This window comes from Stegostoma tigrinum, chromosome 5 (genome assembly GCF_030684315.1).
Source record: "Stegostoma tigrinum isolate sSteTig4 chromosome 5, sSteTig4.hap1, whole genome shotgun sequence".
Taxonomy (NCBI): Eukaryota; Metazoa; Chordata; class Chondrichthyes; order Orectolobiformes; family Stegostomatidae; genus Stegostoma; species Stegostoma tigrinum.
The window spans coordinates 2751669-2778632 of NC_081358.1; the positions used below are offsets into that span (position 1 = coordinate 2751669).

The 26964-nt window shown below is 38.8% G+C and overlaps 1 protein-coding gene across 10 annotated transcripts in view; it reads right to left on the reverse strand.

Annotated features, from left to right (window-relative positions):
• The window catches only part of bbs9 (Bardet-Biedl syndrome 9), a 519061-nt gene that overhangs the window by 450218 nt on the left and 41879 nt on the right, over positions 1-26964 (reverse strand). For all 10 annotated transcript variants that reach the window (XM_048530080.1, XM_048530078.1, XM_048530076.1 and 7 more), the window contains exons 6-8: positions 24790-24964; positions 22379-22463; positions 11015-11198 (exon numbers count right to left, since the gene is read on the reverse strand). In XM_048530080.1, the coding sequence (XP_048386037.1) occupies positions 11015-11198; positions 22379-22463; positions 24790-24964 (444 nt within the window). The remainder of the gene's footprint in view (positions 1-11014; positions 11199-22378; positions 22464-24789; positions 24965-26964) is intronic.

Consider the following 26964-nt stretch of genomic DNA (forward strand, 5'->3'; position numbering starts at 1 on the left):
CGTTGGAGTAACGATAATCCTCCTGTTTTCAGATCTCGGCATGTCCAGTAAATTTATCAGCAGCTCTATGCCCTATTAACATACTTTCCCAAGTTATGGTACACAGTTGACTAAACCTTCAGAAAATATTTGTCTTATCAAACGAGGATCAATTTACACTTTTTAAATTATGCAACATAAAGATCAGAGCTGGTTTATGCAGAACATTTCCTCGATGCAGCTTACAACTAGAAAATTAGAGACGTCAAAAGCCAAAAAGAATTGATTCAGAATAAAATTCAACGGGATATACATCAATCAGTTCAAAGTAGCTGAGAAAAATCAAGCCCAATGGCCCAGATATTCCAATTACCACCAGAACAAATATGATCAACAGTAAGCCTCTTTCAAGTTACCCACTTTCTTAACTGTAAATTTTCTGACCAAATCCCACATGCATCCATTAGGGGATACTGGGGAGAAACTCACTCAGCGCAGGTGTAGTATCACAGGCCAAAACACACTTTGTTTTCTTAAGCCACATGATGTCATATTTCAGGAAAAAGTAATCCTAATGACACCTTCAAGTGGCTGTGGAAAGCTAAGTGGCAAGGAAAACTGAGAGGGGAGGCAGTCAAGTGGGTTGGTGGTGGGTAGTGTGCTAAATGAGTCCTGTAAAGTTGCGCTGCACTGGACTGGGTCTGGAGGAGCAAGACCAAGTCCAGTGGAGGCATGTCAGGTCCAGCGGGGCTGGGCTCAGCCAAGATCCAGCTGTCAAGCCTGTCCGGGCCAGGTTAGGCTGGTGGGTGAGACTGTTAGGTTAGAAGGTGAGTGTGTGAGTTCAGAGTGTCAGGGCTAGGATGTGAAGAGGAGTCAGAGGTGACTTAGGGGTTAATTTAATAGTTACTCAGGAGTTCATCTATGTATTTAATCCTCTACTTTTTCCTGGGTTACTGTTTAGTTCAGATGAGTCAGCACCTTCTGAAATTTCCTACTATAATAGACCATGCTTGTTAAACAAATAAGCCATAAGGCCTTATATCTTAATACATGAAGCATTCACATTAAATTGAATCAATTAGCCATTTAAATAGACATAAATTTATCTGATATAGTTGGGATTATAGCTGGATATGTTGGATACAAAGCTGCAGGGTGACTAGAATGGAACCTGAAGGTCTGGGGGTATTCAATTTTTAGCAAGAAAAGACATAAAGCAAAAGGAGGTGGGGTAGCATTGCTGGTTAAAGATGAAATTAACAAAAGTGAGGAAGGATATTAGCTATCGTTAAGTGGTATCTGTACGAATAATGCTTAGAAATACCAAACGGAAGGCATTAAACAGGAAATTAGAGATGCAAGTAATAAATGCACATTGGTAATTATGGACATCTTGCATAATGGACAACTGAAGTTAGAATGGGCAAGTCAAATGATTTATAAGACTGTAGGGAAAGAATTTCTGGAATGTGTGCACATTGGTTTGTTAGATCACTACACTCAGGAACCAAATAGACAGCATGACATTCTAGACTGAGTATAATGACATAAGTAAGGAATAACTGGAAGGTCTAGTTGTATGAGACCATGACAGAATTCTTCATTACGATGGGAAGTCTCATATTGATTCTGAGACTGGGGTCCAGAATTTAATTAAAAGAAACAATTTTGGCATGAGGCACAAACTAGCTATGATAAATTGGGGAACATGGCTTGAAAGTTGACAGTGGATAGACTACTGTAAATGTTTAAAGAACGCATAGGGGAACTGTAACAATTTTTTGTTTCCTGATGATATGGAGCTCCCAGGCCATCATAGTCACACACCAACATTTCTGGTTCAGGCCTGCTTCAGTGTTTCATCTAAGTTCAACAAAACTAAGGGGCAACATCTTACCTTCCACTCAGGCATCTAGCAGCCTTCAAGACTCAATGTTGAGTTTAACAATTTCAGATCATGAATATCACATTCCTATTACCTACCCCACAACCCCAGGTCCTGTCATGAAATAGTCTGCTTTCAGTACAGCCAGCCCATTTTCAACTATTCACAATCCCCATTATTACCCAACGAGCTTCTCTTCTTCCCTGGCCGACAAACAACAATCCCTTCATCAGCTTGACCTTTTATCTCTCTCAATTTGGGTTCCCTCTCCACCTATCCACTCACTCCTTCTCCCCCCCCCCCCCCCAACAACCCCTGTCATCAGCATAAATGCCACCTTTTCCGAGCTGCTTCCTGCTCTGAAGGGTCACAGGTCTCAAAGTGTTAACACTGTTTTTTTCACCACAGATGCTGCCAGTCCTGCAAAGTTTCTTAAACAGTTTATGTTTTTGTTACAGATCTCCAGTAACTGCAGTTCTTTGATTTATAGTAATTGTTCATTGCTGACCTGCATGAAACTAAAAGGGGAAGGAGACTCAACCATGATTAACAAGGGAAATTAGGAATAGTATTGGACCCAAGGAAAGGCATATAAATTGGCCAAAAAAGTCAGCAGATCTAAGGATTTGGAGCATTTTAAAATTCAGAAAAGAACAGCAAAGGGATTGATTGGGAGAAAACAGAGTACAAGAATAAGCTTGCATGAAAGCTTACATACAAACTGATTACAAAGCGTATACAGATATGTGAAGAGAAAAAGATTAGTCATGGCAGATGTAGGTCCCTTACCGTCAGAAACAGGAAAGTTATTACTGGGGAGCAAAGAGATGGCAGATGTAAATTTGATATAGATGATCTACAGCCTCTGTTAAACTGCACACTGAACAGTTTCATGTCTGTAAACTTCACATGAACTGCACACCATATAAACATGAGGAAGGAAGGAAAGGCATAAAGACAAAGGAAAATTTAATTAAACATATTCTTGGGTTCTGATTTCACAAAAGAGGACACAAATTAAGGTCTGAGCAAAAATTTGTAGCTCGAGTTGTGGATGCAGTTGTTTGTTAGCTCGCCAAGCTGGTTGTTCTGTGGTGTGCAGACATTTCATTACCCTGCTAGACAACATCATCAGTACGACTTCTTATCGAAGCGTTGGTGTTCTGTTTCGTTCCAAATTTATATGATTCTCTGGCGTGATGCTCTTGTCACTTCTGGTTCTGTTGTTTTAGCAGCGGCCTGTGTACAGGGTCTATTTCTATGTGTTTGCTAATGGAGTTCCGTGTTGAGAACCAAACCAGAGGATCATATAAACCTGGAAGAAAACAGGCCACCAACGCTTCGATTAGAGGCGGCAGTGATGATCTTGCCTAGAAGGGTAATGGAACATCTGCACACCACAGAACATGCAGCTTGGTGAGCCAACTAACAACAGGAGGACACAAATAATGGCCCAATAATGTTACAGAAGACAGAATCTAGTGAGACAGAAGAACCAAAGGAAATTAGCAGAGAAATGGCGTTTGGGAAGTTGGTGCAATTAAGACCATAAGACATGGGAGTGGAAGTAAGGCCATTCGGCCCATCAAGTCCACTCCGCCATTTAAATCACGGCTGATGGGCATTTCAACTCCACTTCCCTGCCAATCTCCCCGTAGCAATTGATTCCTTGTGAGATCAAGAATTTGTCGATCTCTGCCTTGAAGGCAATTAATACACAGGACCAGCTAATTTGCATTTCAGAGAGCTTACATAAGTGGCCCTTGAAATAATAGATGCATTGGCAGTCATCTTCCGAGGTTCTGCAGACTCTGAGGTTCCTACAGATTGGATGGTAGCTAATGTAACCCCACAATCGAATGGCGAAGCAGGTTTGCAGGGGCTGAACAGCCTATTCCAGCTCCTACTTTCTGTGTTTCCAGGTTTTGAGCCAGGGGTTTATGAGACAAGAAAAAACTAAAGGTCTGTGATTAGGCGAGAGAAGAAAAGATTGACAGAGGAAGTTAATCTTCCTGGGCCAATGAAAATGATGATGGGCTAAGGAAGCAAACAAAGAAACAAAGAAAGGATATGTCTAGACAAAATGTGTTGCTAACTGAAAAGAAAAAGAGAAAACCTGAAATAGGCAAAGAAGGGAAAACAAAATTCAAAACAAAATAAAATTGTCAACAGACATACATAAGACTAGATTGAAAGAAAGTACACATAAACCATTGATCCTCCTGGTAGGAGTGTTTAGAATCCTTGAAGTAATGAGAGAAGAAATAAAAGATCAAGTGTTCCATCTCTTGCACTTCCAGAGCAAGTTGCTATGGGAAGGGTGTGGAGGGTGACTGAGGACTAGAGCAAGGTATCTCAAAAGAAAAGGTGTCTTCAAAATTCTGAAAGTAGAGGGGCTGAGAAAATGCATTTGGTGGTGGTATCACGTTGGAAGTGGCAGAAATAGCAGAAAATAATCAGCAATGCTGTGGTCTAACCACTGCTCACATTTGGGGTTTTGTCTACATTGGAGAGAACAATTTTGCGGAACTTCTCTGCTCATTCTGGAAACATGATTTATATTTCTGGTAGCCTATCGTTTTCGTTCTTCATCTTGCTTTTACACTGATATCTCTGTTCTTGGCCTACTATACTGTCCCAGTGAAGCTCAATGCAAACCTGAGGAACACCATTTCATCTTTCAAGTAGACACTTCAAAGCCTTGTGAACTCAACATTCAGTTCAACACCCTCAAGCTGTAAAGTCTGCCCCATTGCTTTACATTTTCTTTGCACATTATTTTCAAGTTTGTACACTCTTGCAGAAGCCCTCAGTCCCATACTTTCCCAAACGTTCTCTACATTTGACTTAGATGAACTGCATCTTTGGTTAAATTGTGTACTGTTTCAGGCCTGTAAACTTTATACGAATTGCACACAATGTCAGCATGAAGGAGGAAGGAAAGGCATGAAAGAAAATGAAAATTTAAGCAATGGCCGTCCAGTTTTGCAGTCAAACTTATGCTAACTGCTTTTCTATCACTTGGAACCTCACACTTCAGCCAGCTCCCTCCAGTCCCAGACTTTAGGAGCAAGCAATAAAGTTAATCATTTAAAGTTAAATATTGAATGATTTTGCAAACTGTACACATTTTCTCTAGCCTATATTTTTGTTGTCAGTTGCAACTTTATTCTGTAGGCATTTGCATGTTGATAACTTGCCTTGGTGGATCCAATCTATTATTGCTATATTACCTAAATGAAAGTACAATTTTGATCTGTTCAAAAAGACATAGAAACATATGAAGAGACAATTGTGTGGAACAATATAATCCTAAAAATATTTGATTCCTAAAATAGATTCAATTCAGCGAATACTTAGCCAGCAACTTGAAGTCACAGTTCATACACTATAATTAGAAGCAGCATTTAAGTTATGACAGAAACTAACAGCTTACAGGCTCAATGAGAAGTGTGACTGAAATGAATACAAACTAAAAACAGGAGTACAGCATAAGCTTGCCAGAACTTTAGGAAATACCGCTCAAGACCACAAAGTAATTTCTGTGAATAGTAAATAATTGTGAGCTGTTGTTTAGCCTACTCGTGCCTTTACTTAGATTCCTGACTTGCTTTGCGTTTCAACCAGGGTTTCAAAACTCCTCCAAATTGATTTGGAATTTATCAAGTTTTATGTTTTTTCCCTTCTTCCTTCATCACGCAAATGTAATAATCAAAGTTCCATGACTTCCATTTCCAGAAGCTGTGCAGCTAGAGAAAAGTACATGTTCTTCACAGGTTTTGTCTCCTTGTTGCATGACCAAATCATGTTTCATTTTGGTCCATATCAACTAATGTTGCGGGATAAAGTAAGTTTTCTGGTGACATTGCAAATAAATGATAATAAATATATTAGGAACGGATGTGTGAAGCCAATATATTACAATTATGTATTTATAATAGGCTAATCAGCCCATCATGTCCAACATTCTCTCTAACCTGTGCAGTTGCAGGTATGCGGTCGTCTGATTCCAGAAGTCATTGCTACACACAGACTTCAGAGGTCTGCGCAGAAGAAAAAAAATAGCAGGACACTGATAATGCCCATGTGGACTCTCTGCAAGAACAACTTAGCCAGTCCCGCTCCTCCCCCCATTCTCTGTAGAACTGTTATTTCTTTTCTTCAGTTGCTTATCTAGTAGGTTCGTACAGGAAGAAGAAAATGAAGTTGTGTTCAAACTATAAAAGATAAGGGCATTTCCCTTATATGTCACCATAGTATATTGGTAAGTTACAGGAGAATTTGGAATGAATCCACACTAGACACAGTAGATTTAATGATAAAATACCCTTGAACAGCATGCTTCAAACAAAGAAAGTTGACATGTTGATGGTTGTTTTGAAAAGTCAACAGTAATCTTTTTCAACCTTGCAGCAAAAGACAAGGCCTGCACTGAGCATCATTTCAGCTTTGCCACCATCTGGAAAAGACAAGAAATCATTCACAGATGGTGAAGTAATTAAAGTAGCAATAACTTTGGTCACTGTCTCTCTATTTAAAGACTTTAAAAACTAAAGAATGATAATGGCAATCCAGTGCATTTCAGTTGCAGCTTCCACAGTAGGAAGACAAGTGGTACTTTCATTCAAAGATGTCTTTCAGCAACTACAGCAGGATCTCAAGGGCTATGTATACTTCTCACTGCAGTTCAATTAACCCATCGCCACGACCAACACAATCCAGCTGACTGCTTTGTGCAAAGAGGCAGCAAGGTGTAGAGCTGGATGAACACAGCAAGCCAAGCAGCATCAGAGGAGCAGGAAGGCTGATGTTTGGGGCCTGGACCCTTCTTCAGAAAAGTTTTGTGCACATGATTTTTAAGGATGTAATAACCAAAAAGAATCTTCCCACCCTTTTGTCCCTTAAAGGGAGAACAAGGATATCTACAATGAATTCAAAGGTGCATGTTGAGAAAAACATTTCAACCAAGAAACTGATTTCCATCACAACTGCTGGTGCATTGGCCATGCTTAGCGCAAATGTGGGCTTTGTTGCATTTTGCGGAAATGATCTTGATGTTCCCTCTTTTGTCAATTTCTACAGTATAATGCACCAGCAAATATTAAGGACTAAAGTTGTTTTTTCATAAATTGAAAGCTGTCATTAAAGTTGTAAACTAACTTGAACAAGAGCCTTTCAGTATCACTTATTAAATTCCTTATTCGACAAACTCAGTGCTAACCATGGTAAACTAATCCTCCATGCTGATGTGAGGTGGTTAGGTTGAGGGAGGTTTCTGCAAAGATTTTTCAATCTGATGTCTGAAATAGTAACTTTCGTTAAATCAAGGAATAAAGTGTATCGTGAACTGTCAGACAGTGCATGGTTGCTCAACTTCAGGTTCCTTACAGACAAAATGTGAAACCTAAACAAGTTCAACTGCAAACTGCAGCAATAGGGATTATTAGATAGGGATTATAATTAGATCATGTGATCCATGCTGAGAATTCATTGAAATCGAAATTGCACCTCTGGTCTGCCCAATTAAAAACTAAATGCTGCATCATTTCACAAATCTGGAGAAAATACTAGAATCAAAGACAAAAGACAAATGGTTCCACCCAGGAAATGTCTGTACATGAAAGGTCCGAAATTAGCAGAGGAATTCAACAGGTGATTTCATGAATTAGATATGATCAAACAAATTGTAATGTTTGTCTCAAATTCATTCCTTCAAGCAGGCATTGTTGGTTTAACTACCAATTCCATCAGCTGTTTGATTCAAAGCAATGAAAGATAAGATAGTTACATAAGATAATGTCTACATAAGATAAACTTGCACGGTATTACAGGTAACATATTAGCATCGATAGAGAATTGGTTGACCAGTAGAAAGCAAAGAATAGGGGCAAATGGGTGTTTTTCTGTTTGGCGGCTAGTGTCTAGTGGTGTGCGTCAGGGATCGGTGTTGGGACCGCAATTGTTTACAATTTACATAGATGATTTGGAGTTGGGGACTAAGTGTGGTGTGTCAAAATTTGCAGATGACATGAAGGTGAGTGGTCTGCAGAGGGATATAGATAGTGTGAATGCGTGGGTAAAGGTCTGGTAGATGGAGTACAATGTTGATAAGTGTGAGGTCATCCATTTTGGTAGGAATAACAGGAAAATGGACCATGTTTAAAATGGTAAAAAACTGCAGCACGCTGCTGTGCAGATGGACTTGGATGTCCTTGTGCATGAATCGCTAGTAGGATTACAGGTGCAGCAGGTAATTAAAAAGGCAAATGGAATTTTGTCTGCCATTGCTAGACAGATGGAGTTTAAAAACAGGGAGGCTATGCTGCAGCTGTATAGGATCCTGGTGAGGCCACACCTGGAGTACTGTGTGCAGTTTTGTTCTCCTTATTTGAGAAGAGATATACTAGCACTGGAGAGGGTGCAGAGGAGATTCACTCAGTTGATTGCAGAGTTGAGAAGGTTGGATTATGAGGAGAGACTGAGTAGACTGGGATTATACTCATTGGAATTCAGGAGAATGATGGGAGATCTTATAGAAACATATAAGATTATGAAGGGAATAGATAAGGTGGAGGCAGGGAGGTTGTTTCTGCTAGCAGGTGAAACCAGGACTAGAGGGCATTGCCTCAAAGTAAAGGGAAGCAGGTGCAGGACTGAGGTCAGGAGGAGCTTCTTCATTCAAATGGTTGTGAATCTGTGGAATTCCCTTCCCAGTGAAATGGTTGAAGCTGCCTCACTGAAAGTTTTTAAGGCAAGGCTAAATAAATTTTTGAGCAGTAAAGGAATAAAAGGTCATGGTCTGTGGGCAAGTAAGTAGAGCTGAGTCTCAAAAAAATCAGCCATGATCTTATTAAATGGCGGGGAATGAGCTCGAGGGGCCAGATGGCCTCCTCCTGCTCCTAGTTCTTATGTTCTTATGTTCTAAAGTGATTTGGAGAAATCACCATGAGAAATGGTCTGAGCTGGAAGTCAGATCAAGGGCAATAATTTTTGGGGACTCATAAACAAAGAAGATTATCCAGTCCTATCATCTTGTGTGTCTAAAGTGAAAGCTTTCTTTGGCATTCTCCCAAATTAAGATGATCAAGTCAATGTATTGCAACCAGCTCACAGGCAGGCGCATGTTTCATGGACTGTATAACACAAGCAGCCACAAAGAACAATTCAGACTTGAGGCACTGGCTGTCACAGTGAGACTTAGTAAGGAGTTGACAAAATGAAAAATTATATATACTTGGTTTTAGATTTAAATAGCACTAAAAACAAATTGTTTACTGTGCATTTTCTTCAGGGTAGATCTTGGATTGCACTCAAATTTGGAAGTGGTCATGTGCTTATTAAGTTTGGAGATCTGGAGTTTACCAAAATAAGACATGATCTCATTGAAACTTACAAAATGCTTGAAGGGCTAGACAAGGTAATTGCAGAAAAAAATGTCTCCCTTGACTAGCCTTGAGAACCAGGGTCACAGTTTCAGATTAAGGTCAGGCATGCCATTTAGAAACGAGATGAGAAAAAATTTCTTCAAGGATATGTTTGCTGACACCAATTATCTGAATGATCTGATGACTGTGCTTGTTGCACTGCCAAATATCGCCAAATATTTTGCACAAACACAAGGCAATTTTAAAAAATTTAAAATACCTATAAGTTTAACACTTCTTTCTTACACAATACATTTTACTTTTTTAGATATTTGTTAAGTATTTCTCACTATTTATTTAAATATATTTGTGCGAGATATCAATGCGAGTGTACGTGCTTTAAGCAAGGGCAACCTTTCTTCAATCAGAGGGTAGTGAATATTTGTAACTTTCTACCCTGGAAACTCAGACATTGAGAATGTTCAAGAAAGACATTGACAGATTTCTGGATTCTAATAACACCAAAGGATATGGGGATAGTGTGGGAAAATAGCTTTGAAGTACATGATTAGCCACGATCGAGAAGAGTTATTTTGAGGATCTAAATGGCGTACACATGCTCCTCATTAAGTGTGCATATTACAGGCTGATACACTGTAAGTGCTATCAATTATGAAGGGATGGAACAGGTAGGTAGAACAAGGCAGTTTCCAGTTGTTGAGGAGATGCAGGGGCTTACATAAAAGACTAAATGGAAGAGATTTGGAGCATAGGGAAGAAGCGTTCATATTTCCTCACAGCGTTAGAAGCTGTAGAATTCACTCCCAAGTCTGTCAGTCGGAGGAGAAAATAAATCAACCGCCAAGTGCAGATTGTAAAGCTGAGTGAAAGAAAATTGGTTAAAGGATATAGGAACTTAGTTGATAAATGTGATTAGAACTAATTTTTCAGATAAAAGGTCACATCACAGTTGACTGATTGGACAGAAATGTTACTTTTGTGTTGTCATTTGTATGAATTTGGCTATCTGCCATTCACTTGAAGTGCTGGATTATAAATAAAAGCATTAAGAAACCTATTGCTTCTCTCTCCATAGAATTAAAATTTCATATAATAATAAATTTGTATAAATATGTGTGAAACAACAAGTAAACTATTATCTAAATAAATATTTTCATGCAATTTTAGATAACATATAAATACTATGCATTTTTATCTAAGTTGGTAACTTGCATCCCAACACTTCTTTCGCCAAACAATGCTTACAAGTTATAGAAGACAGCATTCAGGTTACCAGTGACAATATGATGATACAATCACCAATCAGCCATAAGCTTAATTTATTCTTATTATATAAATCAATGCGTTTTTAATGTTTTTACTATTTCCATTTACTCTGGATAACTCTCTTTGAATAATTTAGCTTCAAGAGGAAGGACCTACTTTTTCATTCAGATCCAATCTGCAAACAAAATTAATAACATGAAGATTGGCAAAAAATTATTGTCTTTTACCCATTTTCAAACTCCCCAAAGTTACAAATAGGAAATCTGTTGAGTTCTGATATAGGATACAACAACATCATAGCAATCGCATCAGTCTTCTGGCAGCTATTATATTGGTACAACATGCATGAATATTTCTGTTTAAACAATCCCAGAAAAGGGAACACTGGGACAGACTCAAGCTAATTACAATATTTTTTGAGTGTGGATTATAATTTTCCATGAAATCCTGAACAATATGGAGAATAGAATTATCTAAAAACTGCCTTAAGTTTACATACCTGAGGTATAAGGTAAAAAGCAACTTGGATTGTATTCCAGCTTTTTCATGAAACGAAGCTGACCATTCTCTTTGAAACAGAAGAGGTTTCTCTCACCAAGTACTAATATGGAGGATGCAGCTTGATTAAATGACACTATAGATATATCTAATGCTTGTTCACCAATGTTCACCATCCAATCCCTCTGCAAACAATAAGATACACAGTTGGTAAACTTGTATTAAACTTAACAAGGTTTGCTGTTTGGTTTCACCTCAATAAAGCTTCAGATTGCTACATAAACCCTCAAAGGCTTGGCTATGTTTAGTACAGTAGCACGTTTCTCATCAGCACACCTACAAATGAAACTAAACATCCAATAAAGTGAGACCTCAAAGAAAAGTTATTAACTTTTTATATAAATGCAAAGAAAAATGTTCATTAATATCACAGAAACAAAACTTAAAATACATTAACTATTTTTTCTGAAATTCCATACTTGGAAAGAACAATATCAATACATCCACTGCAAGCATCCATTTGCCAACATGTGAGAAGTTTTATGTCAATGGAAATAACTGGTCACATTCAAGTACTGACTGGCATGGGATTGGGATTTCCATATCCTCTTGCCAAAGGCCTTCACAAAACCATTAAAGAAACTCCAAGGCTTGGGACAACAGTTGCTGCAGCTGGCAAGGTGCAATTTTTGATTATTTTTCATTTTGATTTTATTGTCACATGTACTGAAGTACAGTGAAAAACTTTGTATACGATCAGTACGGACAGATCTCAGGAAGCAAATGATGTAAGATCAACAAGACTTCAAGGTATACAGGTTACATTACAGGTTACATTATTTGAGGCTAGAGTCCATTCAACAGTCTAATAACGGCCGGAAAGAAGCTGTTCCTGAACCTGCTTATGTGTGTGTTCAGGCTTCTGTATCTTCTGCATGATGGAAGAGAATGTAGGTCATTACCGGGGTGCGATGGCTCTTTGATGATGTTGGCTGCCTTTCTGCGGCAGTGAGCCGTGTAAATAGAATCCATAGGCCGGCTGTGCTCACCACCTTCTGTAGTTGCTTACGGTCCTGGGCAGAGCAGTTGCCACACTAGGCCGTAATGCACCTGGACAGTATGTTTTCGCTGGTGCATCTGTAGAAGTTGGATTCTTCCCCTTCCAACTCCATTTCATTTTAGCCCCTCCCTCCTTCACTATCCTTCCCTATTGTTATCATTGCACAGCCCTCGTGAGCACTGTTTGTAACATATTTTAATTGGTGATGGGTGATTTGTGATTCTTTATTTTATTTTCAAAAAGCTGATCCCTTCTCTCCCTTTTTTCCTGCCCTCTCCTAAGTTTGTTCTTGCTGCACTGCCCAAGTGGGTTAATTGGTATGTTATTTGTTAATTATCTAAATTGTCAAATGGTTAATTTGACAGTGGGCATTCAAAAACAAGGGCTTCAAGGATTTTTTCGGTACAGTGCAAAGTGCCCCTAATTCTGAATCAGGAATCTGAGTTGAAGACCCTCCTGCTCCTGATGTGCACCATAACAGGTTTAGACAGGATAGCGAAAAGAATTGGATTCTTCTCTTGTGATGTAGTGGCAGTGTCCCTATCTCTAGGCAGAGTGTTTGAGAAGTGTGTAATAATATCATTAAGCAGGTTAATTAGAAAATGTTTAAAACTTTATTTCTGCTTATAAAAAAAAGCTGGACTTTGTACCTTGGGAGTTGAAATGTGTTATCTCCCCTTCAACTTCATTTTGATTTAACTCTCCCTCTTTACCTGCCCTTTTCGTTATGTTGCACTGCCTCTATTGGGTAGGGCTTATAATTTACTATTTAAAGTTATCAAATGGAGGATTTCATCGTGGGTTTCTTAAGGAAAGGTGGACTTTTCATCCCCGGTGGGCACTGTTTGTTGTTTGACAGTTGGGTGGTTTGATAAATTGATGGTGGTTTTGTGAAATATAAAGTAAGAGCTGGAATTTCCCCAGTGGATTGTGGGCTTCTGGACATGAGAAGGATCCAGAAGGGAGAGCTGGAAACTGATGTATGTGTTAAACTACAGATTTAAAACAAAATCATGTCAATCTCTGACTATCGTTTACAGCCTAAATCAAATTCTTAATATTTCTCTGTTAAACAGACAAATGTTTGTTATGGAGAGACAGCAGTGTAGCAGTTATATCCTAGGAGCAATAATCTAGAACCCCAGGCCAAATAGGTTCAAATCCGACCATTGCAGATCACAAAATGTGAATTCAATAAATAAATATTAGCTAGCCTAATGGCAACCACTAGTATTAATTCTTGTCAAAGTCCATCTGGTTCAGTAAATTGATTTGATTTGATTTATTACTGTCATGTGTAGTGAGGTGAAAAATATTGTCTTACGTGCTTTCCAGGCGGATCGTATCATACAGGTGGATCAGGGTAACAAAACAGAGTACAGAATACAGTGTTACAGCTGCTAAGAATGTACAGAGAAAGATCAACAATAACATTTAAGAGGTCCATTCGAAAGTCTGATAACAGCAGAGAAGAAGCTATTATTTGAATCTGTTCATACGTGTATTCAAACTTTTATATCTTCTGCACATTGGAAGAGGGTGAAAGAGAGTATAACCGGGTTGCGAGGAGTCTTTGATTACCTTGATTGCTTTCCCAATACAGCGGGAAGTACAGATGAAGTCAATCATTGGGAAGCTGGTTTGCATGATGGACTGAGCTATGATCGCAATTTTCTGTTAGTTACTTACAGTCTTGGGAACAACATACCATACCATAATGTGATGTATAGGATCACATAGGATGCTTTCTGTGGTGCATCTGTAAAAATTTGTTAAAGTCCTTTTGGACATACTGAATTTCCTTAGCCGCCTGAGGAAATAGAGGCATTGTTGTGCTTTCAATACTGTAATGTCAACATGGGTAGATCAGGACAGATCATCAGCCCTGGAACTTGACACTCCCGATCATCTCTAGCTCAGCACTATTGATGCACACAGGGACGTTTCATCCACTCTACTTCCTGAACTTAATGACTAGCTCCTTCATTTTGCTGATGTTGATAGAGAGATTGTAGCCTACACAACATGCTGCTAAGCACTCAGTCTCTTTCCTGTACTCCATTTCAGCATTGTTTGAGATTTTACACACAACAGTGATGTCATCAGTCAACTTGTAAATGGAGTTGGTGAAGAATTTGGCCTTGCAGAAATTTGGTTGCTCTTGGCTCCCTAGAGAAGAAAAGCTGACATTCTTACCTGTTCTGGCTTACATGAGATTTCAGACCCACAGCAAGGTGGGTGACGCTTTAATGGCCCTCTTGGCATTTGGGGATGGACAATAAATGCTGGCCTTGTCAGCAACACCCATAACCCACAAATCAATTTTTAAAAAATGGTAGCACAGGACTTCCCTTGATTTCTTCGTGGAAGATAATCTCTGTTTTTTTATGGAATCAGGCTGCAGGGTCATGAATAATAATTATCCACTGGTCCTTTCAGAATTTGCGCCATAGAAGTAGTAGAAGAATGAAGTGGAGACGAGAACTCGCATTATTTCTCCAACGAAGAAGAAGCATGATATGGCATTATCTTTATTCTTATTAGGAAGGAATAAAACAATAAATAAAGTATATTGGAAACTAAATATAACCTGGAGAGATACCAAAGAGAAATTTTGTTTGCAGATTCTAAAACAATTTACAGATGAAATTTACAAAAAGCTGACATGTTAGAAGACAATGAGGCATGGTCAATATAGAACAAATTTAAGATGATGAACAATTGAGTTTTTGAGTTTCCATAAAAGACAAAAGAAATTTAGTTGAGAAACTCTGGAATCTGTGCTGGTGTTCATCTACTAAATTGCTCACAAATGTTGCATTTGCATAGATTTTTTATTTTATTAGATATTCAATTTCATGGTAATGACTCTCCTATTGAGAAAGTGGTTGCTATTCTAAAAGCAAGTTTTTAAGGTGATAATTAATTCCAGCTACCTTTGCAAGACATCATATGAGTTCTGTGATGATCTCGAGAATGGAAGTCCATGATTATTGATTCTAAGACTAAGAGGTCCAAGTCACAGTCACCTATATTAGGATGGAATTGCTGAAAGATGTTTTGAGGTTTTTCCTTTTACTCACTCTTGGGACATGGGCAACTCTGGCTGAGGCAGCATTTATTTCCTGTCCCTTGTTCCCTTGAGAAGATGGTGGTAAGCTGCCTTTTTGAAATGCTGTTGTTCATTTGCTGTAGGCAGTGCCATTAGCGAGTGAATTCCAGGATTTTGACCCAGCAACATTAGAGGAATGGTGATATATTTCCATATCAGGATGGTGAGTGGCTCGAAGCTGAATTTGCAGGTTGTGTTGTTCTCATGTATCTGCTGCCTTTGACCTTCTAGATGATAATAGTCATGGGTTTGGAAGATGCTAAGGATCTTCGGTGAATTTCTGCGGTGCATCTTGTAGATAGTACACACTGCAGCTACTGAACATTGGTGGCAGAGTAACTGAATTTCTATAGATGTGGTGCCAATCAGGCAGGCTGCATTGTCCTAGATGGTGTAAAACTTCTTGAATGGTGTTGGATCTGCATTCATCCAGGTTGGTGGTTGGTATTCCTTCATAATACTCCTAATCTCTGACCTGCTCATGTAGCCATAGTGTTTATTTGGTGAGAGTAGTTCAGTTTCTGGTCAATGGTAACCCCTAGGATTTTGACTGTGGGGGATTCAGTGATTGATGCAATTTAATAATAAAGCTCAATAGCTAGATTGTCATTTTTTGGAGATGGTTATCCAAGCGTAGGATTGGAGGGCTAAAGGGCATGTTTCTGTGCCGTTATTTTCTTTGTTCTTTTTTATTGCCTGGCATTATTGTGGTGTGAATGTTACTTGTCACTTTTTTGCCAATGCGTGGATATTTCCCAGGTCTAGCTCCATTTGAATTTATTTTTATTCATTCATGGTATGTGGGTGTCACTGGTTGACCAGCATTTTATTGTCTATCCATAACTTCCCTTGAGAAGATGGTTGAGAGCTGCCTCTTTGAACTGCTGCACTACACATGCTGTAGGTTGATCCACAAAGCCTTTAGTCATAGAATTGTAGGATTTTGTACCAGCGACAGTGAAGGAACTAGATGGGATATATGCTGCATCAAATCTGAGGAGTCATGAATGGTGCTAAACATTGTGCAATCATTGGCAAATATTCTCTCCATCATAAGGTCAGATGAGGGAGGGAAGGTCATTAATTAAGCAGCTGAAGATGACTGTGCCTCGGATACCATTCTGAGAAACTCTTCCAGAGATGTCCTGGACCTGAAATGACTGACCTCCACCAACTACAACTATCTTCCTATGTGCCAGGCAATATGCCAACCAGCAGAGAAATGTTCTCCTGATTCTGATTGACTCCAGTTTTGCCAGGGCTCCTCAATGCCGCACTTGGTCAAATGCAGCCTTGATGTCAAGGACAGTCACTTTTACTCAACTCTGGAATTCAGCTTTTTTGTCCATGTTTGAACCAAAGCTGTAATGAGGTCAGGTGCTGAGTGGCCTAGGCAGATCACAAACTGAGCATCAGTGAAGTGGTTCTGCTGAGCAGGAATCTTCGATAGTACAATTAATAACACCTTCCAACACTTTACCGACGAGCAAGCGTAGACCGATTGGAAGACAATTCGCGAGGTTGGGTTTGTTCTGCTTTTTGAGTAGAGGATATACCTGGGCAACTCTCAACAGCATTGGGTAGATGCCTCAGATGTAGCTATTCTGAAACAGCTTGGCTAAGAGTGGCTCAAGCCAAAACATTAGCTCTGATTTCTCTCCAAAAAAGCTGCAAGACCTGCTGAGCATTTCCAGGTCATTTCTGTTTTTGTTTGTGACTAAGGGTGCAGCAAGTTTTGGAGCACAAATCCTTAGTACTATTGCCGGAATATTACTGGGGCCTAAAGGGCCTTTACAGTATCCAGTATCTCCAACCATTTTTGATATCATGTGGAATGAATTGGATCGACTGAAAACTGGCATCTGTGATGGTGGAGGATGAGCTTTTCTGAAGATTACTGCAAATGCTTCAGCCTTATCTTTTACCCTGATGCACTGGGTTCTCCCATCATTGAGGATGGGGATACTTGTGCAGCAGTCTTCTCCAACAGTTTGCTTCTCCACCACCACTCATAACTGGATGTGGCAAGGCTACAGAGCCCAGACCTGATCTGTTGGTTTTGGAATCACTTAGCTCTATCAGTTGCTACTTATGCTATTAGACACACAAATAGTCCTGTTAGGTATCTTTAATGGATTTCTGAATCAAGCAGTCAAAAACTTAAGCTTGCACACAAGTATCTTACTTGAGGTTGTAGACGTGTTCATCGAGCCAGTGGTTTTGGTTGCAAACGTTTCGTCGCTCTGCTAGGTGACACCATCAGTGTGCCTCCTGTGAAGCATCGGCGTTCTGTCCTGCTTGTTATTCATACGTCTCGGTTTGCTGGGGTGATTGATATTATTTCAGGTTTTGTTTCTCAGACGTTTGTAACAGGGTCTAATTCAGTGTGTTTATTGATGGAGTTCCGGTTGGAATATCAGGCCTCTAGGAATTCTAACCGGAACTCCAACAATAAACAAACTGAATTAGACCCTGCATACCAACCACTGAGAAACAGAACCGGAAATAATATCAACCACCCCAGCAAACCAAGGCATAAAAATAACAAGTGGGACAGAACAACGACACTTCACCAGAGGCACAATGACGGAGTTACCTAGCAGGGTGATGATACATTTGCAACCAAACCCACTGGCTCGGCAAGCAAGTCTACAACCTCATCCACAACCTGAGCTACAAATCTTCTCAAACTTTAAATATCTTAATTGCTGATCTATTCAATTGTGCCATACCGGGAAATGCTGCACCTCAACATTGTGTGGTGTCAACTGGCTGAACTGTTTTTTGAAACAATGCAGACATAAATAGAGTCAAAGAATATGAAAACCTTTCCAATTCAGGGTTAACAATTCAAAAAACTTTAAAGAGAGCAATTCTCCCCTGTGAAATAGGAGGACTGTGTCATTTCACTAACACCAATGCTATCCAAGAATAACATACACTTATCACTGAGTCTTTGATGAAAACAGCGAAAATGCGTTTAGACATGGAGAATGATAAGGCTTTTGTGCTTCATAAAGCAACGAATTTGCAATTACAATGCATTGTAAACGTCTGGGGTTTCTCAGCCAGGGATTTTAAAAGTGTAGCTGATGTCTGGAGATATGTGTCTCACTGATTCAAAGAGGACGAAATGGAAATTTACTCATCCCAGCTCACAAAGATTAAAGCTACTATTAAAGGGCATCAAAATTACGGATAAAGAATACAGATTCCTTGTAGCACAGATCAAATTGCAATGTTTTATATTTATTAAGTATTGTAAAATACTACCATGCCTGTTGTAAGTCTTCTGTTAGCCCAGGAGTTCAATAAAGTAAGAACTACAGATCAGAAGAATTAAGACAAAGATCAGAAAGTTCATGTTGCATTCTGTAGATACAGTGGCCAAGTTTAACTTATCTATGGTGATAAACAATAGGGGGGAATTAACTACTGTGGACAAAATCATGGAAAAATTTCTTGACACAGGCTTGACTTACAAACTTCATCAAGGGTAATGCAGCTAAATTCAGGAATGATGGATTTCAGGAAATCTGTTACAATAAAACACAGGTATCATAGGAGTCTTTATGATACATTCCCCATGAGCAGTGGGAATGAATAATGAATTTTCACATTTTTAAAACATGGGAGAAGGTGTTGGTGAAGAAGCATCAAGTCCTTTGCAAAGCCATGATATTGCCTAGAAGGGTAACAAAACATCTACACTCCACAGAATAATTGGCTCAGCGAGCTAATGAACAACCGCAGGTATTCATTAGAATTTAGCTACCTTTGAGCCAGGAGGCCCAGGTTCAATTCCCACCTGCTCCAGAGGTGTGTAATAACATTTCTGAACAGGATGTTGAGAAAAGTAGGTTAAATAACATTTCTGTACAGATTTATTAGAAAATAGGTTTAAGAAGTTTTAAAAAGAGCATGATTTTCCTTTAAACTCATGTGGGCACTGCAAGGGTTATAGTGCTTTATCTACCCCTCCAACTCCACTTTGATTTAGGCCCTCTCTTCTCTCCCTACTCCCATTCACTTTTATAATATAAGATAACAAAGTGTGGAGCTGGATGAACACAGCAGGCCAAGCAGCATCTCAGTAGCACAAAAGCTGTTGTTTCGGGCCTAGTTCCTTCATCAGAGAGGGGGATGGGGAGAGGGTTCTGGAAGAAATAGGGAGAGGGTCTAGGCCAGAAACATCAGCTTTTGTGCTCCTGAGATGCTACTTGTCCTGCTGTGTTCATCCAGCTTCACACTTTGTTATCTTGGATTCTCCAGCATCTGCAGTTCCCATTATCTCTCCCATTCACTTTTGATGGTTTTCATTGCAATTAACAGGCTTTACATGTAAATATTTAAATGGCTACATTGGTGATTCTACTGCTGGTGGTTATCAATTAAAAAAAACAGAAAATAAAAACTCACATTATTTTGGTGGTGGGAAGGTAGCTTGGTTGTGCATAATAGCACATTGGAAAATAAAGGAAAGATAAAGCTGGATTTCCCTTTAAAAAGAGGTGGGCACCACAGGTGATTACTCGTGGTAGCTGACGGAAACAAAAATGAGTCGTAGTGAGAAAGTCATTTGGTTATGGGTAACAACACTCCCAGATATAAAGAAAATAAAAGAGCTGGATTCCTAGGGACCCTTGGGGTGCAGTAGTAGTGTCCCTACCTCTCAGAAGGGGCTCTGGGTTCAAGCCCTGTTTGCTCCAGAAGTGCGTGTAAGAATATCTCTGGGTGGGTCGATCAGAGAAAAAAAAAGCCATATTCCTCTGTTCTGTTGTGCGTAAGAGCAATTCTATATATGGATAAAGGAAAAGGTGCTGGATTCCTGCATGAGTTCTTGCAGCGTGGTGGTAGCTGAATCAGGAGGCCCAGGTTCAAATCCAACATGCTCCAGAGGTGTGTAACTACATCATTGAACAAGGATTGATTAGAAAATATCTATATTGGAAAAGGTTAATGCAAAAATCAGTGACAACAGGAAAAGCTGGAATCTTTTGATTTTTTGGTGGTGGTTTGTATTTAAAAATGAGAAAAGGTCACAGTGATTTAGTAACGGAAAGAGAAAAATTCAGTTGCATGCAAGAGCACTTCTGAATGTATAAATTGAACAGCTGGATTCCTATTTCCTCCTCCAATTCATTTTATCTTAGCTCCTTCCCATCCTCCTTACCATCCCTTCACCTTTCATGGTTTGCTTTGCCTATAACGGTCTTTTCACATAAATTTCTCAAGTGGAAAACAAGAGCGATTTACGGGTGGTGCTCTGCATGTAAATATTCAATTGACTACACAACCGCTAAAAAAGGAACTGGATTCCTGTTGTGGTAGAGTGATAGTGTCCTGGCCTCTAAACCAGGGGTCCTGGGTTCGAGTGATAATGAGGTGTAGAGCTGGATGAACACAGCAGGCCAAGCAGCATCAGCATCTGAAGAAGGGTCTAGACCCGAAATGTCAGCTTTCCTGCTCCTCTGATGCTGCTGGGCCTGCTGTGTTCATCCAGCTCTACACCTTGTTATCTCAGATTCACCGACATTTGCAGTTGCTACTATCTCCTGGGTTCTAGTTCCACATGCTCCAGAACAACTTCACATTTTTGTTCAAGAAATATTTTTACAACATAAAATATAAACAAATGCTTGGCAATGAGATTAGCACATTAAATTTGCAGCATCAAATAAGCTTCTCCAACGTTATGAGATAACAAGGTGTAGAGCTGTATGAACACAGCAGGTCAAGCAGCATCAGAGGAGCAGGAAAGCTGACGTTTCAGGTCTAGACCCTTTACTGAAGAAGGGTCTAGGCCCAGACTCTCCAGTATCTGCAGTTCCCTGTATCTCCTGGGTTCTAGTTCCACATGCTCCAGAGGTATACCATAACATGACTGAACGGGTTATGAAATAAATAAAAAAAGTCCCTGTCATTAGTTAAAATGCATCACCAGGAAATTTTACTTATTGAGAAAAAGCTGGACTCTTGATTTACTGGTGGTGGTTAACAGGGAAAAAAATATCACAATGATTTGGTGATGGGAAGAAATAAAACTATCTCAGTAAAAATATGATAATAGCTTTTGGTATTAAAAAATGGCCATCTTCGCCCATGTCCATAAGACAATAAGACCATAAGACATAGGAGTGGAAGTAAGGCCATTCGGCCCATCAAGTCCACTCCACCATTTAAATCATGGCTGATGGGCATTTCAACTCCACTTCCCTGCACTCTCCTCGTAGCCCTATGCCCTCACCTTTGATGGCTTCCATTAGCCTTAACAGGCTTTGCATGCAAATTATTCAAGTGAAAAAACAGGTGATTTACTGGTGGTGATTAATAGATGAAAAAAATACCATAGTTGATTTGGTGAGGGGGAAAGAGAACATCTGGATATAAAATAAAGTAACACGGGTGATTTGGTGGTGGGAGAAAACTGTTCAGTCGGGGAATCATTCCTCCCTAACTCCATTTTGATTTAGTATCCTCCCTCACTTTCCACCTTTCCCTCACTTTTGTTGTTTTTGCACTGTGCCTGATGGTTTTATATGTAAATCAGTCATTTAAATGAAAACATGGGTGATTTGTTGGTGCTAAAGTCTTCAGAGATGTATAAAAGCATCTTTGTTTAAGGAAGAGTGCTGGATCCCCTGCAGAGGTGATTTGTTAATTTATTTATTAAAAAGGGAGTGGGATTCTTCAAATTTAGTTTAATGTCTTCCCTCCTTGTTGTTGCACTGAGTTCAAAAAGAGCTGGATTGTTTGGGGTCTTGTAGCATATTACCCTGGAATCATGAAACTTCTGATCAACCAACTTCCTCTCCTCATTCCACATTTTAGTTGTTTTTTTCATATAATGTTGTCTTTATTCCTTTAAATCTGCTGTAATTGCCTCTCTCCTTAGAAAAAACCATTAACCCCACTGCCCTTACAAATTGCCTGCTATCTTCAACTTCCCTTTCCTCTCCAGAGTTCTTGAATGTGCTGTCAGCTCTCAAATTCAAGCACATCTTTCCAGAGAAATCCATTTTGAATCCCTCCAATCAGATTCTAAACTCAAGCACAGTACAACAATGGGTCTTAAAGACATAAATTACATTCTACTTGACTGCGACAAAGCTAACCTACCCTCACTTGTCTACCACAACTGACAGACGGTGATCTTTTTTAAAAAGCAATAAAACTGAAAAAACATGCCTCACCGTTAATCGTTTCCCAGATCCTAATTTCTGTTGCTCAGAATCTTGCCTGGATTCTGCATCTGCAGCAATAGCTAGCACCTGGTACCTGATATGGGAGACAAAAAAAAAGCATGTTTTTTCCAATCATTATGATGAACACACCCACAAAAAAAAAATTTTTCTAACATTACCTCCTGAGTGCTTTGAGATGTTTTCCAATCTTAAGAGAGCTGTTTTAAAAATGGGTTGGGGACCCATAGACTGAAAAACTGTTTTAAGTTGAAAAAATGCACCTTGCATTCATTTTAAAGAAAATACAAAGCTAAAACTCAACAGTTCTGCAGCACAGTAAGCGGAACTTTGACAGGTCATACTGCACCAATTTTTTCAGCAGCAATTAAAATTGATCCCGCTGCTCTGCACTCTCCTTCAGCTTTAAATATTTATCGCATTTTCCCCAAAGTAAACGATAGTTAAGACGTCAATCAAAGTAAAGAGAGCACATGGTGCTGCGAATCCAGTCCCTGATATCAAGAAATTTGCCTGAATTTCAAACCTCCGATGATATGGCACTTTGTAAAACATTATTTGGAAAACTCAGTGCTCATAAAATTGAAGGTTACTTTATGATAACAGTAGTTTAGAGTTGGGAAATAGCAGAGAAGCAAAGAGTGTACTTAGATTAAGAAATAGGACAAATAATCTTCCACTGTCACCTGTACTCGGGCTGAGCTATTTATCATATGTATCATTGTTTTCTTTGACGGTAGATGGTGCTGAGTATCCAAGTTTGTAGATGGCAAGGAAACACAGTAGTATAAATCAGCACAGCAAGTCATAAAACAATATAGATTGTGACAGAGGCCAAAACAGAGGAAGATGCAATTTAATGTCAACAAATATGAAGTCACCCAAGGAGGACAAATCAAAACAGTTTCTAAATTGTGAAAAACTAGAAATTATAAGGGAGGAAAGGAATTTCAAATCCCTGTATATAAATCACTAAAATTCAGCAGCTAAGGTCAAAATGTAATCAAAATCCCAAATTAATGGCAGATGTTATTTCAAAGGGAATAAAACAAAAAATAGCAATCCTATATAGAGCCTTAGTCAAAGCAAAAATAGACCACTGGATTCAGTTCTATGCACTATATTATTGATCTCAGAGAGGGTGCTGCACAAAATTCACCAGATTTATATCATTGTTTAAAGGACTAAATTAGGAGGCTACCTTGCAGAAACTTCAAATGGATGAAGTGATAAATTGAGGTTTTCAAATGATACAAGTAGATACAGAAAAGCTATTTCCTCCTATGGGAGAAGTCCAAATAAGATCAAAATGGCATAATCCTGAAATTATAGCTCAGCCCTTTAGAAGCAAAATCAGAAAGCATTTCTTCCCATGAGAAATATTGAAAAACTAGAAATCATTTCTGCAAAAGAACGTAGATTCTGCATCAACTGATTGTTCAAGGCCAAGAATAGGATGTTTGTTAAGGAAAGATATCAAAGACAAGGAAGTTTAGGTAGCATTTAGATCACTGTTCCGACAACAAGTCATGGATTCGAAATGTTAACTCTGCTTACTTCCCACATATGCTGCTGGAACTCCTGAGTTTCATCAGGAATTTCTGTTTTTGTTTCATTCTCAACATGTCGGTTATCCCTTTCTGCTCTCACAGGTCTACCAGCAAAGAGCTGGCTGAAACATGGCACTGTTAGATACCCAGGAGCACACTGTCTGCTCATTCATTTTGGTCAGAGCTTTGAGTTGGACAATAAAGAATATTAGATTATTTTCTATATAAAATCTAATTATTCAGTATTTCAACAGACACAATTCTTTGCGATTTACAGCCCTGTAAGCAATGCTTCTATACGAAATACACTAAATAAATGAGAGAAAATTTTAATGACTTGTTCTACCTTCTTTATCTTTGTGTAAATTTTTTTTAATGTGGAGCAGAAATTCTGAGGTTGTAGCATATTGGCTCTTAAAAACTGATGTGACTGAAGTGCAGGAAAATTATTTCTGGTTTCAAATAAATGCTTTATTGTCATAACAAAATAAGCTCCTAGTAGTGAAATATGTGCATAATGGATTGACCTTTGAAGAATTTAGACAGTATATGTACCAAGTATTATCAATAAAATTAAATATTCAGGTAATAATTTATGCCTGTCAAAAAAACTAAGTCAATTCAGTCTCAATACCACAAAGCTTCTTAAGCATGTTAGTCGTTAGAACAGTCCAACCACAACACTCACATACACTGAGAAAGTTGGTTTCTTCAATGTTATTTCCTAAACATAATGCAAATATGAATTATTAACCATGCATTAATGTAGAAACCAAACCCATTTGGAGTTAATTGATCATTTTGTCTTCAACATATTATGTACATTAAAGACAAGAAATATATTGGACTCACTTATAGTTTTCAATTTGCCGACTTGACGACACAGTAATGAAGGAGTCTGTCCTTGAGCTGTATTTCAGCGGGCCTGGCAAAAGACAACCAGGCAAGAAACGCCCAAAAGCAAAGCTTTCCTGCTCAAAAAATGTTAGCATTCCATCCATAGACTGAATGCAAATCAAGTCTCGACCTAAATTTGAAAGAAACACATTGGAGTGACATCTCACTACAGAACAGCCATGGAGTTTTTGCTATCATGTTAGATCAGTCTCCAGAATTTCTTCCTGTTTCCATACCTTAGGGCAAAGAGTTTGAAAATATTTACAGAAAGCAGATGTAAATCATAGCAAGTAGTTTGTGTGAAGGCCTACATATAATTAAGGATAAGAGAGAGTCAGAGACAGAAAGACACATACACAAAGACAGATACAGTGAGCAGCAGATGCATTTTTTAAAAACGTAGAACTGACTTAAAAAAACCTGTCTCTGAATTGTAGAAATAGGAAATGGAAAACCAGATTTTTCTATTGTATAAATAAGAGCTGAGGAGCTCAACCAAAACACATCAGAATAGCTAATCACATTATGATCACACTCGTTCTGTTGTTCAACTTCACGTTCATCTTTGTTAGCCTTTCATAAACGTCGCACCAGAACTGTGCTCAGAACAAGTTCGCATTTTTGTTCAAGAAATATTTTTACAACAAATATAAACAAATGCTTGGCAATAAGATTAGCATATTAAATTTGCAGCACCAAACAAACCTCTCCAACATTATGAGATAATAAGGTGTAGAGCTGGATGAACACAGCAGGCCAAGCAGCACCAGAGGAGCAGGAAAGCTGACGTTTTGAGTCTAGACCCTTCTTCAGAAAAGGGTCTACACCCGAAACATCAGCTTTCCTGCTCGGCCTGCTGTGTTCATCCAGCTCTACACCTTGTTATCTCAGATTCTCCAGCATCTGCAGTTCTTACTGTCTCTCCAACATTATAAGTTAGGTCTCCACAACTGCAGTCACTGGCCCACTTTACAACTCTTCAGGAGGAAACCAGTCAAAAAGAAAGAGTTCATTACCACAATGAAAAACAAGGTCTAAGAAAACAAAAATCTGGAATTAACCCAGTTCTGGCAGTATTGCTGAAATCTCATTGCAAACCGGAATGCAGCAACATGAACAGCAATGTTTTATTAGGGGATATATCAATAAATTTTAGACCATTCTGGAAATTTGGAAACAAAAATAGAAAATGTTGTGTTTGAATTAAATATTTGCTTATCATCAATCTCAGATTAATGTAAAGATAGCTCTAAAATTCAGTTTATTGAGCTGATTTAAAATGTTTTAGAACTTTACAGAAGTTTCAATATACACATCATCATAGCTGGGAGCAGCAAGTCTAGTCCCTGTTTGAAATTTCAGATAGTCAGGAGTCCGTCACTTGAGTCACTAATCAACCTGCTACTCAGCACACTTTGCAGCATCTGTACACAAATAAATTCAGTTAACATTTTGAGTTGATTATGACTTCTTCAGAACTGGAGTTCTGCAGTACTGAAGAACAATTAACTTTGTTTCCCGCTCCACAGATGCTACCACACCCACAAAATATTTTCAGCATTTTCTGACATTAAGCCTAAAAACATTCATTGGGAGGGATGAGTGGCCAGAAAACACTGACTAGGAATTTGTGGGATGGTAGTTCTAGGCATGAAGGTCACTGGATTCCACATGAACACACTAATCTGATACAACATCCTAGGGAGAAATTATTTTGAAAAATATATGTATTTTAGATTTAAGTGTTCAGTACAACTATTCCACACTTCAGTGAAAGTTGTTTGCACAGTTGTTTGTTCTGTTTTGCAGGTCAGGAAACCTGCTAAGAAATTACATTGCAAAAGCGATATCAGTTGAAATGATAGTCTTAGTTCCACTATTGCTCCCATGCATAATACAACAAGTCTACTTTATGCTGTTCTCAGCATAAAGCATAGAACATACAAATCAGGACCAAGAATAGGCCATTTGGTCCTTCCAGCCTGCTCAGCTATTCAGTAAGATCACGGCTCATCTGATTTTAACTTCAACTCTAATTCCTGTATGCTCTGACAATCCTTTATCGCCTTGGCTAACGAGAACCTATCTACATCTGCGTTAAATATATCTAAAACTTTTGTAGTCACTGCC